Consider the following 19,072-nt stretch of genomic DNA (forward strand, 5'->3'; position numbering starts at 1 on the left):
TGCTCTGTAAATGACCTTTTAATCAAAGTTATATTTGCAGTAATAAATAATTCTGTGCTTTTGTGCCCTCTTGAAATTTAAGTAGCAAAATATAGTGTTACATCTCCGTTGCCTATAGCAGCTTGCTCCCTTTACTTTACTTTACTTATCATTGTCAATGCAACAGCTGGATGAGTAATGTCTGCTTTTAAGTTAAAAAAACAAACAAACAAAACAAAACATTAAAATTATACAGTGAATAAAACATTTTCCACACACATCCTCGACGTCATGTCAGGGAAATAAATACAGTGATTCAAAGAAGAAATGATGATGTAAATAAACAAAACAAACAAAAAAGCAAAGCTGTGTTCAGGGGATGCACAGATGCAAAATCCAGACAAAATGTTTAACTTCATGTGATTATTTGCTAGTTTGCTGCAGTGTGAGGGGGGGGGGGGGGGGGGGGGGTGGGGAGTGTCTGAGTTGAAGTACCTACTTTTCCTCCTATGTGGGCAAAGCAAAGACATCTGCACTTGTATGCCACCTCCCACTTCCTGTTTGACATTTCCACACAGTGCTGATGTGGACACCAACTCCCCCCACATTTATTAAGAGTTTTCATTACACGTCTTCTCCTTTTTTTATCCAAATAAAAACAAATATACAAACGGTTCATGTTTCAAGACCTAAAAATCTTCTAACACTTTGTGGTATACATTCAGGAACATTCATGTTGAGTGAAAAATGAAGCAATAACCAAACATAAAAGAAAATCAAATAAAAAATAAAAACATATTCACAAGAAGTATTTATGAAGACTATTCATCGCCATACAGTTATCATATGTTACAACTTATTACTAGTTTCTAGCAGTCCAGACTCCCTTCCAGGGTGATGAGTTATTATAGTTTCTCCTTTGAGGGGATCCAGATATAGGGTCCTGAATGTTCCTCTATGACCTGTTTGCAGTGGTTATAAATGTCCTCTAAGGTGTCTCCTTGAACCAGGGCTGCAAAGCAAACATAACTTTATATATATATATGTATATATATGTATATATATCTGCTGGAAAGGTACATTCATTGTGTTACACATGCAGGCTTTCACTTATGAGGCTGCCAAATGTTTTAAGAGTGTGTAGGATTTGAAAATAGAAAGTGGAGCAGCTGCATGCCTTCACATACATGTGAAAGTATATAACATAAAACTCTCACACACACTTTAAGTTGAGCTTATCCAGTGAAATAAAAATGGTTCTAGATGACAAAAAGGGAATACTAATATTATGTACGGCGACGTAGAGCTGCCAACCATGTAAATATAGTTTGACTCAGTAACATGTTATAACGTGAAAGGTTTCACGTTATAACGTGATATTTATTACGTCATAACGTGATATATATCACGTTATTTCATGATAGGAAACCATCATGTTATTACATGATATGGTATTTTCACGTTATAACGTGAAATTATCATGTTATTTCTTAATGAGAAATGATGCAACGTCAAGCGGGTCGGATTCATTCTTTCTTCGGTACAACCCCATGCTTTTCAAAATCCTTCGGAGAGTGCGCATACTGACAACAATACCATCTACAGTGTTCAACAACTGTAGAATGTCACCATGTCTTAAACCAAGCTTGAAATAGAACTGAATCAAGTCATGTAGACGAGCCATGGTCCTTGACTGAACCTGTGAAGTGTTGGAGTGCTGAATGGCCTAATATCATGAAATAACATGATGAATGCTTAACATGAAATAACGTGATAATGTGTTATCTCAGAATAACGTGATAATGTATTATCTCAGAATAACGTGATAGTTGCATATCTCAGAATAACGTGATAATGTATTATCTCAGAATAACGTGATAGTTGCATATCACGAAATAACGTGATATTTTCATGTTATAACATGATAATTTCTTGTTATAACATGAAAATACTGCATCATGAAATAACATGATAATTTCACATCATGAAATAACGTGATAATTATCACGTTATAACATGATAAATATCACGTTATAACATGAAACTTTTCACGTAATAACATGATACTGAGCCAAATATATATTGGGCTTGGCAGCTCAGCGCTTCCGTAATTATGAGTATAAGTTTAAATATTAATACATTTAACAGAAGTTAAAGTGGAGAAATGCAGTATTACACCACTACTGCAACACACTCAATAAACATTTTTATGCTGGACTCTTAATAAAATGTCTGATTAGAATTATTTCAACTTCAAATCCTCTCAAAGTGACTGATCACACTAACACATCTTTTCTGCAGAAGTCATCTCAAACATCAACAGACACAGTCTGCATGCAGTTCAGAGAAAATCTCTTTAATAATCCTGAAACTTACAGTACCTGCATGAGTCTCACACTCCTTCTGCCCTGTGTTAACCCTTACACACTGTTCATATCCTACCCTCATAAAACATGCCTATGCTATATGTTGAAGCACAGATGTGTTTAGAAAGCATCAATAATCGATCTGACTGATCAATAAATGTGATTAAACCTTGATTCATGTTTCAGAGAGCAGAGAGAGTGTATTTTTTAGCTCCTATCACACAATATCATGTCCTATTTAACCTAAGACATGAAAATATAACATAGCAATAATGATGGAAATGTATTTAATGTAAAGTGTTTATGGAAGTGTGGGCTTTATTGTAGAACCATTAGAGCCATCAGTCTTCACTGCTACATCATAAAAAGAAATCTTATTAAAACTATGAACTATTCATTTCACTAAAACACATGGCAATAGATACAGAGATCATTTGACCCAGAACAGCCTCAATAGACAACATTTGTACCACTCATTTTTAATAAAATACATTTGGCGTGTTTTTATGGCTGTCAAATGTCAAAATGGATTAAATTGGACCTGAACAGTACGTAAGGGTTAAAGTTGAGAGGAGAGCCTTTAAATCAGCAGCTGTGTGTTCTCACACTGTGTCTGAGCAGTATTTAACAGTGAGAGACAAACTGGATATAGATGTCTTCTTTTGTACGTTTGCTTTGTATTAATATCATACCTGTGAAGAATTCACCAAACTCCTGCTCCAGCTTCATCGCCCTGTCAAACGTCTTCTTGGCTTGTTCCTCTGTCAGTCTCTTATTCATGTCCCTGCACACAAAAACATCATTCTGTCTCTGATGTTTTATTTGAAACATATTTCATTTGCTCTAAATGACAATATCCTTCAGTAATATAGAAACAAAATGTAGAAATAGGTAGAAGTGGTTTATAATTTAAATTCAAATGAGTACTCACATTAAGGAATCAATAGACTTAGGTTTTATGAAGATGGCGATGGGATAGAGTTGTGCTACTTGTAGTCGTTTGATGGCATTTCCAGACACATCTAGAATGCAGTGTTTACCCTGAGACAGAGATGTAGCACAATAAATAAAATGTGTTATTCCAGAGCAGCTGGGCTTATAAACAGGAGCTGTACATTCTACTGAGCTCACACTACAATCATTAAAACAGCAAACATGCAGCTTTTGAACAGTCTCACCCTTTCAGCCACATATTTCACAGACTGGACGCTGGTTCCATACAGATTATCGTTGTACTGTCCCGCCTCTATGAACTTGTGCTCTTGGATGTCTTTCTCCATCTGCTCTCTGGACATCACAAAGTGGTAGTCTCGTCCGTCCACCTCGTAGTCCCTCTTCGGCCGAGTGGTATCTTTGGTGCAAAGAGGAGAATATTAAATTCCAGGAGACACTTGCTACATTTACCGTTTAATTCTGTTAGAAAAACTCACTCAAGATGATAAAATACACAGCAATGCTACACACTAATATTCATTATTTCTGTCATTGCTGTAGAACTGTGTCTACTACATATATACCCTGAAGATTGCCACATAAATGCAAGGGAACAGAAACTAATACATGTTTGTCTTTTAAAAACCAAACCAGTGATAGCTTTAAGATGAAGGATTGTGAGAGATCAAACTCTAAACTCTCTGCCATTAGAAAAACTAACATACATAGCACCTTTTCTGCAATTTATAACTAACTCGGCTGTAAATTCATGAGTTACCAAGACAACCAGACCTGCCACTAATACTGTACATCCTCTTCAAATAACATGATGTACTCTTCTTCTAGATTTGGTCATTACAGCTAGAGCAATATCTTTAATTGGGATTAGAAAATAGGAAGACCCACTTTAAAAATAAAAAACAATTGAATTGATCATTATTATTTTATTAGTACAATAATAATTATTATTGTTTTATTTTTTTGAAATTTTTTATCCTATCTACTTGTTTTTTTAATGCTGAACTGAATGTATGTGCATATGTATTTATGTATATGTGTGTATGTAAGTGTAGGTATGGGTGTACATGTGTGTATTTATTGTATAAATATTAGTACTTTTATGGTTAATTAGGAATATTTTGGGAATACCTATTTCTTAATTATGTACATACACTCTTCATTTATTATTATTTTTCTTATTTCTGAGGCTTTTATGAGGGAATGTAATATGATGTAAAAAAGCACTGCTGAAGAAAGTATGTTATTGGTTTATTGTGATTAACACCAACAAATCTGAAGTAGAGATAACTGGAAGTCTTTCTCAAACCACTGATGTCATTGTCTCTGAAAAGAATGAAACCTGCTGTTGGATCATAAATAGAACACTAATACTTCTACATGGATATATTCAGCATGTCATTCTCCTGATTCTACACAAACTATTAGTTAAAACATAAAAGGGGAAAACATATGGTGACAAACTACTACGAGACACATTTTCTAACCAAAGGGATGAAAGAATGAAGTCAGCTGATCAGCTCACTCACCTTGAAGCCCTGAACTGTTAGCAGCTTTTTATGGTTTAAAGGTAAATTGAAATAAAAGAGATGGGTGAATAAAAACATGCAAAAACAAAAAAAAACAGCTTTGGCTGATGAAGGACATAAGGCACATTGGGATCACAGTATGTACTGGGCTCATGCATACACAAAGACACAACATACACACTAACAACTACTTAAGCTGATAGTGTTCTTTCCATTCCTATCACTGTGGAAGAATGATATGAAGCTGAACTCACAGCTTTCTCTTATCAAATATGTGTTCACAGTGAACCATAACACTTTGATAATATGAAGTGAAATGGGGATGAAATACAAACATTCATAATATCTAAAAGCAGTGTGTGGAGAGCAGGTGATAATGAGAATGACAAAGTTGGTCACTCACACCATCAGCTGAAATGAAAGAAACTCTTCACTACACTGTTGTACTAGTTCATTTCATAAAGTGGCTTATTGAGTCAAAGTCTATGTGCATAAAAATCATGGATTATAGAATTTGTATATTTCATGAAGGCAACAGCACATGCAGCAGCAATCACTAACATAATATAAGATAATCCTTTAATGGAGAAATGTGCAGTGTTACCACAACACATATCTGGCAGGATTTACTACTTTACAGCAGTTGTTGTAATTTCTATTGTTACTTCCATTTTTTAAATGATCCTGTGTATACCTCATGACTTTATTCATATGTATTTAGTAGCTCTTGCCAACCTATTCTATTCCATTCTATTCTATTCTATTCTATTCCATGCCATTCTATTCTATTCTATGCCATTCTATTCCATTCTATTCTATTCCATGCCATTCCATTCTATTCCATTCTATTCTATTCTATTCTATTCTATTCTATTCTATTCTATTCTATTCCATTCTATTCTGGAACATATCTTTCAGGATTTGTACTTGACAAACTATATTTGTGTGTAATTTCTAACATCAATATAATTTTCTGAAATGTTCTTCATCTAACTTTTTGTAGAGTGTAGTAACTCAACAGTGAGCTTATGATATGTTTCTCACATGATATCAGCAGAATATTACAGTCAGTCTGTGTGTTCTCTCAGATCTGACTGCCAGGTGTTTGTCACAGGTGCTACTGCTGAAGTCAAAACTCTACACAATGAATGGAATATTCATATATTCATATACAGCATTATCATCTATTACTGCCAGTTTAGCACTGTGAAACTAAACACTTATGTAGTTTACATGTGCTTTACTCTTCCAATGAATAGTAGGTGCAACAATAGCAAATAAGCCATCACTGTTATCAACTGAATAATGAAGCAGTGCAGAGCTGAAGGCTTGATGCTGAACAGTAAATATGATGATGGTCATCACTGATCAATAAACACAGCCAGTGATTTCACTCCTTGTCAATATGACATCATGTCATGCAGGAACACTACCTGTAATTCCACATTATTTTCATTTCACTGTCGGATAAAATGAAATACTTACGTGGAACACAAGAACCAAACTTGTCTGGAAACTCTGATATCAGATCATCATTGATTCTGTCTTTCATCGGTCCGAGGATTATGATTGGTCTGGCATAATTAACTGGAAGGAAAAACAGATTATAAAACATGAGCATGAAAATTGAGAGATGTTTGAGTTCTTACAATGAAACAATGATGTGACACAACTGTGTGCATCCTGCCATGAAGATTCCTGTCCTTAAGTTTTTATATTAAGTTTTAGGTTTCAATAAACAAAGAAGCTGCTTCACAATTACTGGAACTCAAACACTACATTTGTCTAACAAAGTGACACAGCTACTCTTAATTAACAAGCATAACCTCTATAACAGAGGTAGGCTAATAGCGTCCCGCGGGCCAAATTCAGCCCTGCAACTAAAATATTTGGCCCTCTGATGAAAATCCTGACTTTCATAGTTTACATCAAAACTTTAACATCATTTTTCACAAATCTACAAATAACAAAATAACCACAAGGCTCCTTTAAATCCCAGTTATTATCATATATATATATATATATATGATGATAATAACTCCAACAGTACAGAGCAATACCTTCCAGAAATTAAAGTTTAATATGAGAAATTTAACAACTTTTGGCAGTGGAAGAGAAAAATCTCTGTTGATGACATTTTCCCTTTTAGATACAATTTTTAACTGTGCTGTGAATCTGTTTTATTCTTAAATAATAAATTCTTAAATGCTGCCTTGCCTTAAATGCCTTGCCCCCAGACTTCATTATTGATCTATGATTGATTTTATTTAATATGAAATATAAATAAAATACAATATGTATAATATATATTATCAACAGTGGAATCCTTGAAGTGTGGACTTACTTTCCTGTCTCATCACAGGTTCATATGAGAGAATCACTTCCTCTTGACTCCCTGGTGAGATACATGGTGAAAAATGTTACTGTGATATTGGGACAAATACACATGACTGACATAAACAACATACCATATTTGACTAAAGGCCACATGCATCATAAATACTCTAGCAGCAAATTGTTTGTGCTCATGTTCTACATAAAACTGATCAAACTGGTCAAATCAAAACGATGTGTGGCAAATGTCACATGTCATGTTGAACCAAAGAATGAACCAAACCAAACATTCATATTTTGACCTTTAGTTCAGTATCTTCTACTTCTCCAGAGAATCAGTTCTGGAAACTTATGTTGGAAAACTTGACGTGGCAGAAAAGGCTAAGCTGTGATTTTAAATGTGATGTTTCTATAACATCAGTGTACAGAAATGTAGCTAATAATTACATTTTTGTTGGACATGCTTTGATGTTCCGTCTCAGCTCATGATGTCATTAAAAGGATCGTTGCATTTTTGAAATGGGATTATATGAGGTATTTATCTAATGCAGCAGATGGCAGTCAACACCCACCAGTTTGGAGAACTGGTTGGAAGCTAAGCAATTGTACTGCTGTGGCTGTGCACTGTATTATGCTGCAGCAGCACTTTCTGACCAGAACAGCTGATCTGCAGTGTAATACATTACACGGAATGTGTAGAAATGTGGAAGTTATACAGCTGAAAAACTTTAGAGCGAAAGGAAAGGACTGTCTGGTGGCAAGGTTAAGTGGTGAAAATATTCTAAATATAGCGTATACTTAAACTGACATTGATTTTTTTTTAGGTGGGCCATTTTTTAGGTGGCTAAAAGACATTTGCTGCTGGCTCTGTCCACAGCAGTATATTTCTTGGCTTCTGTGCTGGTACTTCTGTCTGCTTCTCCAAACTGGGAGGTGACCTTAAATGTACTGCAGGTAATACACTGGATATGTATAACTGCCTTATACAACCTCAATTCAAATAATTGATAGTTCATCCCTCTAAGTGCATGTGGCGCTACAAGTTTTTTCAGTGATGAATCTTGAATTTAGATTTTTTATTTTTATCAAAAAGGAATCCATAAAGTATTTCTTCCACACAAGAAAATGCACCTTATTAGTAGATAAGGACACCTGTTTTCATATGAACAAACATATATATGTCTGTATCCAACAGTTAACCACCCATTACAAACACACAGATTCTACTTTAAACTTACATGCTCACAAGCAAAGACAAAACACTGTAGGTATTTTAATGTCAGCATCATGCAAACATGCATTACACAGAATCAACATCTGGAGGCAGATGTCAGTAAGGGATGGAATTAAAAAGACTGTCAGTAGAAGTTTGCTGATATAACTCTGCTTAACAAGAAAACCCTGCTGGCAGCTTGTGTCATCTTTACAGGCCTGAGTCTCACTAGCAGCAATTATATAAATCAACATTAATTCAAAAACCTTCAACAGACATCACATAACAAAAATAACCAAAAAATGACAGTTTGCTTTCAACTTTTAACTTGAATCAGCCTCTTCTAAGCTAAAAAAACACCATCTCATTGTCTACAAAGCTATGACTGCTTATTAATTAGTATTAAATTAAAAAAATATATTCATAATAATTAATGTCCACCTTTGTGATTCATAACAAGCAAAAACTACTTTTTAACCATAAAACAGACCAAACAGAGAACCTCAAAAATAACTGCACTCTTAACCATGAGTTGAGTGACCCTGCTTCACCCCTTGTGACAGAGGTTAATAAACACTAAACTGAGAAGCGAGACACGACAAACACACACAGCATGCAACCGTGCAGGCCAGAGAAATACAATCGGAAAGGAAACAGAGCGAGGACGTTGTTGTTGTTGTTGTTGTTGTGGGAACACAGAAATGTGGAATCATTCCGGGACTTACTGAATGTCTTTGTCCCATACCCATCATCACCTATCCCCAGGATGTCCTATTGGCCGTCCAAAGAGAGGCGGAATAGGAGAAAGAGAAGAAGGAGGAAGGCCGCAACGTAAGCAGAAGGTAAAGAGGCAGTGCAAAGGAGGGAGCTGTGGATCTGGTTCCTGCAGCTGTCTCTGTCTGCTCTGACACTGAGCAGCCAGCAGGGGGAGTGATTGTACTACATGTTGACAAATCTGGGCTAGATGGGATTGAACCTGAATGATCTCTGCAGGAAAAAAATGGGTCACACAATATCACCATATGGGGACACATCACACGCAAATGAAGAGCACTGACTTGGCTCCTCTGACTGATCAGCATGTGAGCCAGCATGTCTCTGACTGTCATCCAAAAAGAAAGAAAGGAAACAAAGACGGCAGGCAAACAATCAAGACAGGGAGCGGGCACGGCCTCCACCAAGCCCCTACCCTTCATATAAACCTGTGGACCCTCCACCAACCCCTCCTACGTGATCTACACTGACTCTGCATGTGAGGACAATGTGTGTCTGTGAGCTTACTTACGGTCTGAATCACTGCCATCCTGCTCACCCTCTTTGTTCTTGTAGAATGGGAACTTTCGTGTGAAGATGAAATTCTTTCTACGTTTGTCATTGAATGACTGTGAAGGGAGAGAGAGCATGGAGGCAAACAGGTATATCTGTCACGATCATGCAGACAAAACAACTGCTTGCAATAAGTTGGGACGTCAACAAGTTTTTTTTTTTACAGTGGAAATAAATATCCAAACATCCACCCACAGCTGGATCCTGATTAGAGCATTTCATTTAACTCCACAAAAGAAAGAGGAAATATTTTCATGTTGACTTTTATTTGCTAAAATATTGACTGTATCTCTTGTACTTCTTGTTACATTATCATTTTTGCTGCCCTGTTGTGAACTGGTTACTTCTTATGAACCTGACCTCTGCCTGAGATCCTCCAGCATGGTTCTACTGATGGTTCCTATATCAACATATCACTATAGAGGGGACCGGGGCCTTTGCTGTTGGGGCCCCTCAGCTGTGGAACACTCAGTGTCATCTTTTAAATCTCTTCTTAAGACTCACTTCTGTCATATGGCTTTTTCTTAACTGTTGGTATTTGTTGTGTTGTTTAACTATTGGATATTTTCTACATTTTTGTGGATGAACTCATGTATTATTATTTATTTTATTATTTGTAACAGGTTTTAACAATGGTTGCTGCTGCTGTTTTCCTGACCCTTTGCAAAATGTTCAGTTGTTGTATGACTTTTTATGTTGTGTAGTGTTGGTGTATGTGTTTAATGTCTTCATGATATGGTGTGGATTGTTGGTATTTTTAATGTATTGGAGGAAGCGGAAAACGAATATCCACTAAACTACCAGCAGAACAGAAATCAGCCCCAACTGTGAACATTTTTAAATCCAGGTTAAAAACACTTCTCTTCTCCTGTGCTTATGATTGAGCTCTTTTAAAGCACTTTACATTTTAATCTTTCATGTCTTTTTAATGATTTTAAAGCTAATCATTATTTTATGCTGCAATCTTATATTTAATGCTCTATTCTTCCTATTTTTCTCCACTTTGTTTTTATATTTTATATTTTTATTACTATTAGTGGGGTGTGGGGGTTTAATTGTGTGTTTTACTGTTAAATGCTTGTTTTATGTAAAGCACACTGAGTTGCCATTGTGTATGTAATGTGCTATATGCCTATGTGGACAGTTAGGTCAATTCAAGTCAATTCAATTCAATTCAATCTCTCTCGTTCCGTCCAGCTGGGGTGGGGGTGAGGGGGTAACACTGTAGGTCCATTACTTGTTGACGTGCAACAGTTGGCATTTAAAGTAAAAGCAAGGTGAGAAAGAGTTAGAGAGATCATGCTATGAGAGAGAGAGTAACACACCCAGGGTTTAGTCATAGAAGACACACACAAAACACATGCAGTGATAGAGAGAACTTAAAGAGGATGAGACTTCAAATGATGAACAGTGTTTCCATATCATGATTTGAAGACAAGGGATGCTACTGATGTGTCATGTGTGTACAGGGCTCCAAGTGGAGAGTCATGCCAGAGTGTATTAACATTTCCTCCAAACGTTCATGTTTATCTTACTCATCTGCTGGAAGGTGTACATTTTACACCTGCGCTCACTCTATTATGGGTTTAGCTGGTAAATAGAATTGGATTTGATAAGCTGTGTAAATGAATCACCTGTATGCAAAGTAAGAAGTGGAGTTAAAAAACGTTTCACCACTGGACTAAACTCAATGAAAGAACTGTCACACAAATCACTTTAAATTACCACTAAGAAAAGAGGATGCTGGCTATCGTCTTATCATATTATATGGGCTTGGGCTCACAGTCATGATGTCTTTGATGTAAGTGAACACACACACACACACACACACACACACACACACGCACACGCACACAAACACAATGAAACTGGCTAATGTTTTCTACTGAATCAATGAATTCTAAGACAGTTTTTCAGACTATGTTGTTAATGGAAGTTGAACTGCGGAGCTACAACACAAACATTTAACAATATAAATGATGAAGCATTGAAAAGCCATACAGTCAATGTAAAGACTGACAGATTTCACACTATGACTCATCAACTTAATGTGCTCATATAAATGGTCACTTTGCAAATCTCATAAAGGCACTTACCCCTTTTGAATCGAATGACCCAGGCTTGGCATTGAATTTCACAGTCTTGAGACGCGCCCGCTCTTTCCTCTCCACCCTGCCGAGCATGTCAGTCATTAATCACACGGACCAAATGAAATTACTCAGGCTGACACTACACTCAGCTACAGAAAGTTTGGGAACTTTGGAGGTGAGGACAAGTCACAAACATTCAACTTTAAAGACTGTGTAAAGTGAATTCAGACATTTTCTTCTAAACACATTAAATAGGTCATAAATGTATTTCAACCATTTAGATTTGAATTGTGGAGCTAGGCTTCACAAACTGTGTTTCAAGATTTCTGTGTTCAGGATTTAGTGGTGATTAGCATAAACCCGCCCCTGCTGCTGTAGAGGTATAAATACATTCAGCCCACACTACTACTACTACTACAGTCTACCGTTAGCCAGTTAGCTGAATTAGCCGCCGAGTTAGCCACCAATCTACCAGCTGAGCTAGTCGCTGAGTTAGCCGCCGAGCTAGCAGCTGAGTTAGCAGCAGAAAGCTCTCAGACGTAGAGTCCATGACTTTGATTGACAGGTGACACTTGGTAGGGGGCGGGGTTTCAGCAGACTTGGCGGGCACTCCTACAGTGTTTGGTAGCAGAGAAAGTGGCTGCTTTTTACACAACTTTGAAGCCTAATTTCATATATTTGGCGATTTTTTTAATCATTCAAATTTGGCAGGGTGGTTAACAACACACTTTTCTGTGGTATGTCAAACTCAGAACACATATTTATTCTTACTTTACACGGACTTTAAGTTTCTTAAAGTGTAAAGTGTGTATTTTCCTCAGTCATTACTGCAAACTAAAGAGATCTTATATATATGGCTCATTTTTCACCATCCTCTGAGCTCCTGGCCTTAGATTCTGTCATTTTAAAAAATGATTTATTTTCCCTTCCAAGAGCACCAGACAGTTCATTCATGATGAGCAAAACTGAACAATATAGTAAGCTGCTCCTTGCTAAATTGCTCCTTTTTTTTTTTAGAAAGGGACAATCTTTGAGTGGTTTCTAGAATTTTCTCAACCAGAAACAGATTTCTATGTACCGCTCACCGTCTCTTGCTGGGGATGACACCCATTTCCTCACTGTCCCCATGCGGGGTCACGCGCCTGGCCTGCCACCACTCATCATCCGAGGCATTGATGACGTGGAGGATGTCCCCGTACCTGAAGCTGAGACCTTGGCTGGGGAGGCCGCTGTCCTTTGACTTCTCATAGTCAAACAGTGCCCTGTTCAGCAGAAGGTATCAGGTGTATAAAGATTATTACTACAAATGCGTTCAATTCCTAGTTCTCCACTGCCGCTCTTCCATGTGATAGAGAAACTTAGAGATAGAGAAAGTTGAGGCACAGCTTTACCAGGTCAGAGAGAATAGTGACTGTTGGTCCACTGGGGTTGCTATAATAAGAAATGTTCTTCTGTCACCATGTTCCACTCACAGATTTCAAACCTGTTTTTTGAATGTGTGTGTGTGAGTGCAACCTTAACGTGAATAGAGTTCACTGAATGTTACATAATGAAAAATTGCATTTCTTTGTTGCAAAAAAGAGCTATAAGAGTGGTTAACAAGGTTGAATATACACACCCCACCAATATGTGATTTGTGCACTCTCAAAATTTGAAGTTTATGGATTTGGTTAACTTTAATACATTACAGCTAATGTATAGAGCACATTGTAAAACACTTCCAGACTGTATCAAGGGTTATTCACAAAGAGGACAAGCACTTATCCACTGAGGGGAAATTTCATTTTTGAAAGGAAATGGGCAAGCACTAATATGAAAAGTAGATGTGTGTCAGTGTTTGGAGTGAAGTTGTGGAATGTTTGTGGCATTCAATTGAAAGACAGTAAAAATATGATTTAATTTAAGAAATGATTTAAAACCAAAACTTTAGAAAGTTATGTAAGAAGTGAATATGGGGATTTGTGAATTGTTGAAATCAAGTATCTGGATATTTATGCTTTTAGTTTGTTATGAGAACTTAAATTGTTAATTTATTTTACTTTGTCATGTTTAAAAGTCTCTGCTACTGACTGAAGTTTTGTTTGAAGAAATGCAATTAATGTTTTAAAAAGGGTAGACAAAATAAGCTCAGGCTTCAGTCTACACCTTTTTTCGGTCAAAGAAAACAAAATAAAATAAAAGAGAGATTAATTTGATCTTACATATAAAACTAAGGTAAAATCACAAAACAGACCAACCTCACATAGAGCGATCTCTTCTGATTGGTTCGCAGGGATCCTGACCCCGAGCTCATGCTGTGGTTCATCATCTGTTCCCGCAGGTCATGGATTTTGGCCTCAAAACGCCCGTACTCTGCAAGACAAGATTAGAATGGATGAAGAGCGACAGCCTGTCAGGTCTGTGTTCAGACTCCAGTACTGTACATCCTGAAGAAGAGGAAGCCAACCTAATGATGCTGCTACTATCTATCTATCTGAATCACATCTTCTCACATTCTTCTCACTAAGGTCAAATTAAAGGAGGTGATATCAGTCAGGGTGTGACTCAAGGGAAATATGCTACTGTAGATTATTTTCATTGTGAGCTTAACACAGTGCACTGGATGTACATTAATAGCACATGGACACATTTACACCTCCTAAAATACAGTGATCTTACTATAATAACTATACTGTACTTAGATTAAATAACTCCAGCTGACATCTCCTATATTTCTGTTACTGTACATGAGGTCAGTTTGAGCCATGTAACAGACTGCAAGCTGATGCTCATCTAGCAGACATTTGTGACATAATTGCTCCATTAAGATTTAAACTGAAATTCTATAATTAACTTAAAAATACATCCATTTCAATTCTGTAGCGGAAAGAGAGATGAGATCATTTTGAGCTATTTAAATCCCTCTTTGTGTTGCTGGCACAGCTACACATCATTGATCACTTAACATGACAACACTAGGATTTCCAGTCAGTGATGTCTGAAGTCATGGACTGAACAGCTCTTGGAGAAGCAAAAAGAGAATGTCAGGATGTGAGAACCCGTCATGCTGTTGACATGTGTGCTTTTCCTGACAGTGCGGTTACTATGAGGACCAAAAAACTGATCACTCGAGGCACAGCTGACTTATCTGTCACTCGCACAAGATCAAGCAGTTAAGGGGATGTGACATGTCCTGCCATGACATAACCCAACACTAACTGCACTGTGCAACATGAAAGAGAAAGAGCAAGAACAATGAGAGAAATATACAGTAGATAAACCTGAGATGACTGAATGGATTGTAATATTAAGTTAAGCAGTTTTTTATCATTTTCAACAAGCTTCCAAACAGACGTCCAACTCCTCCATCCTTTCTCTGACAGATGTTATTCTTCATCACCCTGTGAGATAAGCTATTAAAGAAACAATTAAACTGAGCTTTTCAGCGCACACCTTAACAACAACATACAAAATCACACAAACATTTCACTCCTTCGCTTATCTTCCTCTTCTTTTTTCCTACCTGTTTTAGCTCTCACATACCTGTCTGCATGCTCACTCTGATGCTGCTGTCGTCTCTTTCTTTCTCTTACACTGTGTTCCTCTAGTTCTCTGTGTTCTCTACACACACAGTCCAATCCTGAGACTCTGCCCAGAGCAGCACAAAGTAGAGAAAGGGAAACACCTCTCTCTCTCTCTCTCTCTCTCTCTCTCTCTCTCTCTCAGCAGCACAGGGGCGGAGACAGCTGCTGCTCCGATATACAAAACAACTCCTCTCCCTGTCACATACACTATGTTTGATTATACACTACTGCATTATAAATCTGGAGACACTTCAGAGAGGAAACTCGTAGCTTTCTAGTAAACCGAAGAATTTATTTTCAGGTATTAGATGATGCTGGTTTTTACAGGTGTTCTTTGATTTGTTTGTTTGGCTTTATATATATTTCAGCCTGAACTTCCCTCATAGAAACAAACCAGATAATCCTCCTGTTTGGACTGTAATGCTCACTATGTGCACCATCCCACACACAGTTCACCTGTCTACTCAAAGAAAAAGGATGATGAGCCCTTTTTTGTGATTCACTATTGACTTCTATTGTTATGCAAAGTGGCAAACAAGCATTTGTGGATGTGAGTCTGCAAACTATGTGACATCAGCATCACAGCACCACAGAAGCCTCTGCCTGATCCTTCAGTCTCTCTGAAAAACAGACATCTCTTAAAAGCCTACTTAAACACACAATATGTCATTTTCTGCAGGAGTTGTCTTCACTGGTAAACAGTCAGTTTCTCCTGGTTAGATTTTCTTTACTGGTCATTGTTCAGAATTTTTTAAAAATGTCTCCTACTCTCCAAAACAAATGAACCCAGTCACCAAAACGGATAAAAAACATGTTGAAATGAGTGTTTTTCTGACACTTGTGATGTAAGACAGAGGAGTGTGTGAGTCAAGCTGCCACTAATGTGTGCTCAACTTGTTTCTCTAATAACTTTAGATCCAGACGTCTGATGACTAAAATCCTTCATGCTTAAAATATATAATTGAAAATAACCATGACCTAATGCATGCTCACAGGGGATATGACACTTTTGACTGCTGATCAAATAAAATGGACCATTACCATTAAATGTATACAAATAAATGACCATTAGCTTCATTAAAATGATATATTTCTCTATTTGAAACTTGGAAGTACATGACTCAACAATATATATATATATGATATGTCAAGTATTTTTTTGACTTTTTAATGCAGAAAAGTGACATATTGTGCCTTTAAGTAACCTACTTATTAAAACTCACTAACATTCAGTAGCCTGCTCATATTTACATGTGATGCTAAGCTTCAGAAAGGCACACATACTGCAGATATAATACACACACACACACACACACACACACACAGACAGACACACACACACATACACACACAGATTTAGAGTTTTGGAGATATTCCCTGCTGACACCTTTGTCACCACAGCAGCACAATGCAGGTGCACTAGATTTAATCTGTTATCGAATTTCACCTAAAAAATCAACAGCAATTATTCTTTTAAGCAATAACATCCTGCTGAGCCTGCATATTTCAAAGACACTTTAGTATGATCTACTTTTGCTGGAACAGCTTACGCTGAAATCAGCTGACAGCTGAACACAATATTACATCATGTTCAAAAGCTGAAAATAATAAATGCTTTAGAAGCCATTAGACTGAGCTGCACTACAATAGTGACGAATGCCTAACTATGGGATGAAAAGCACACCATATGTAAAAAAAAAGAAAAAAAAGAAAGAAGCATCATTTCAAATACATTTTCAAAGGGGAAGGAGAGAGAACAGTGCATGAAGGGTCACAACCTGGGAGCACAGGAACAAAATGGCAAAGTCAGGAGGGTTGAAACAGTGCATGTGCAGGTCAGGACAGAGAGTCAAACAGACTGGGAGAGGTAAGGATCAGGTGTGCTTCAGTGGGTCAAATGCTTGGTGAAAAGGAGTGATCACACTGTCTGTGATGACATTCACTCAGTGACTCTAAGTGAATGATGCTAATGCTCAGAGCAGCCACAGGTGCCATTGGCACAAACCTGGTGCTGGAGAAGGAGCCCGTCGCGGTGAGCATAGAGCAAGTTCTGATGGGTAAGAAAAGAAAGCAGTTGTTAGTGTCAGAGGGGTTTAGAGCCCAGATAGACTGCTGTAAGATGCCACCTCAGACTGGAACAAGGAGACAAAGTGATGAATTCAAAGACTTGTTTGATTAAAGAGGGTTTTTAGATTGAACTTGATGCAGAGTCTACTTGCTTCTATGCTGCACTACTGAAGACTTTCCTGTGAGACAGAGCAGTCAGCTGAAACCTCTCCACTGTAAACTTAACTTCAACATCAGCTCTCAAATCTCTTAAATCATCTCAGGTTTGAGAAGCAGGAGTAATCTAACACCCGTTCTTGAATCACTTGCTGCCAACTATTCAGCATAAATCAAGATATGTATGAAAGAAAGAGAAAGCCTTTGCCTTCTTGAGTGCTTGGCTGAGGATCTGAGAGAAAAGAAAGGAACTGTGATGTAGAACTGTGTGATAAACAGCTCTTGGTATAAAGGGGCAGGACAGTTTGGCACCTCTGAGACACTGAGAGGTCTCTGGCCATGAGTCACTGCCTCCACAGCCCTGAGTAGACACGGCTGCTGATGACCTTAATGAGAGGAGGCATGTTAGCGGTCAGAGCTGTCTAATGTATTACACATTAATGACAGAAGCTTGTCAGGCAGTCTTTGGTAGAAGTGGGGCTGTTACAGTGTGTGTGCAGGCTGATGCTGTTTGTTTTATCACATAATACTGATCACCATGTATCACACAAATCAACTTATTCAACATTTTTCTTTGGAAAATTCCAGAAAATGTACATAGTAATTATTCTCATGTACAAAGTTAGAATCAATGTGTAGTTAAACTGTTTCACATTAGCATCCATTGAGCAACAGGAAGCCTGCTGAGAGGCTGAAGTGCACCAAATCAATTGGTGCAGATAACTGATGACTAATGATGGGAGTTTGTGCATTGTGTGTATAACTGTATGGAAATTAAAAACAGCTGCAATTATAAGTTCAGTTAAAGTGTCACCTTGAGCTTAAAAGTATTTATCTCCAAAATGTATGGTGTGTGTCCTTTAGGTCTAGAAGGTGTTGAATGCATTTCCTTCTACATAAAAGATTTTCTTAACCCTTACACACTGTTCAGGGTCAAATTTGCCCCTTTTTTACATTTGAAAGTTTTAAAAACACCCTACACACATTTCTTTTAGCCTGACTTTTCCTAATGTGAATCACAGTATACAAAAATAAAATGCATCATTTTAGTATTTTTGTGCAGCTGATACACATTTTTATATATATAATTAAGCGCAATACTACAATGTGCAATACAGACTGCAGCATCTACACTGACTGTTTATATGATGACTGTACATAATTGGCTGGAACAAAAACCTGCAGGCACATGGCCCTTTATGGAATAGTTTGGACATGTACAGTATAGACACTAATAATGAGTCAGAATATGAACAGTGTTTACATCCATGTTTACTAGTTAGTCTTCCTCCTCTCTGTTGTGGTGCATTACCTGAAGATGAATGGAACAGTGTGAAACTATTGTGAGTGTTGCATCACTTGCATCACATTTCTCTATAGCACTACTCCACAAGCTCCTTTTAACTTGACTCTCATCCATAAGAATCATATAACAGTCCATTCAGTGCTACAGTCCTCTGAGGCTAAACTGTTGCAGTCAAGTGGGGTGAAGAGACAA

General features: G+C 37.3%; 1 protein-coding gene across 1 annotated transcript in view; it reads right to left on the reverse strand.

Annotated features, from left to right (window-relative positions):
- Positions 1–884: 884 nt before the first annotated feature.
- dlg2 (discs, large homolog 2 (Drosophila)) overlaps positions 885–19,072 on the reverse strand; it is a 199,361-nt gene continuing 181,173 nt past the window's right edge. The window contains exons 17-26 of the mRNA XM_053332042.1: positions 14,026–14,140; positions 12,874–13,050; positions 11,795–11,870; positions 9,658–9,754; positions 7,170–7,220; positions 6,311–6,412; positions 3,524–3,696; positions 3,277–3,386; positions 3,038–3,129; positions 885–991 (exon numbers count right to left, since the gene is read on the reverse strand). Of these exons, the coding sequence (XP_053188017.1) occupies positions 885–991; positions 3,038–3,129; positions 3,277–3,386; positions 3,524–3,696; positions 6,311–6,412; positions 7,170–7,220; positions 9,658–9,754; positions 11,795–11,870; positions 12,874–13,050; positions 14,026–14,140 (1,100 nt within the window). The remainder of the gene's footprint in view (positions 992–3,037; positions 3,130–3,276; positions 3,387–3,523; positions 3,697–6,310; positions 6,413–7,169; positions 7,221–9,657; positions 9,755–11,794; positions 11,871–12,873; positions 13,051–14,025; positions 14,141–19,072) is intronic.

The sequence above is a fragment of the Scomber japonicus genome, chromosome 13 (genome assembly GCF_027409825.1).
Source record: "Scomber japonicus isolate fScoJap1 chromosome 13, fScoJap1.pri, whole genome shotgun sequence".
NCBI lineage: Eukaryota > Metazoa > Chordata > Actinopteri > Scombriformes > Scombridae > Scomber > Scomber japonicus.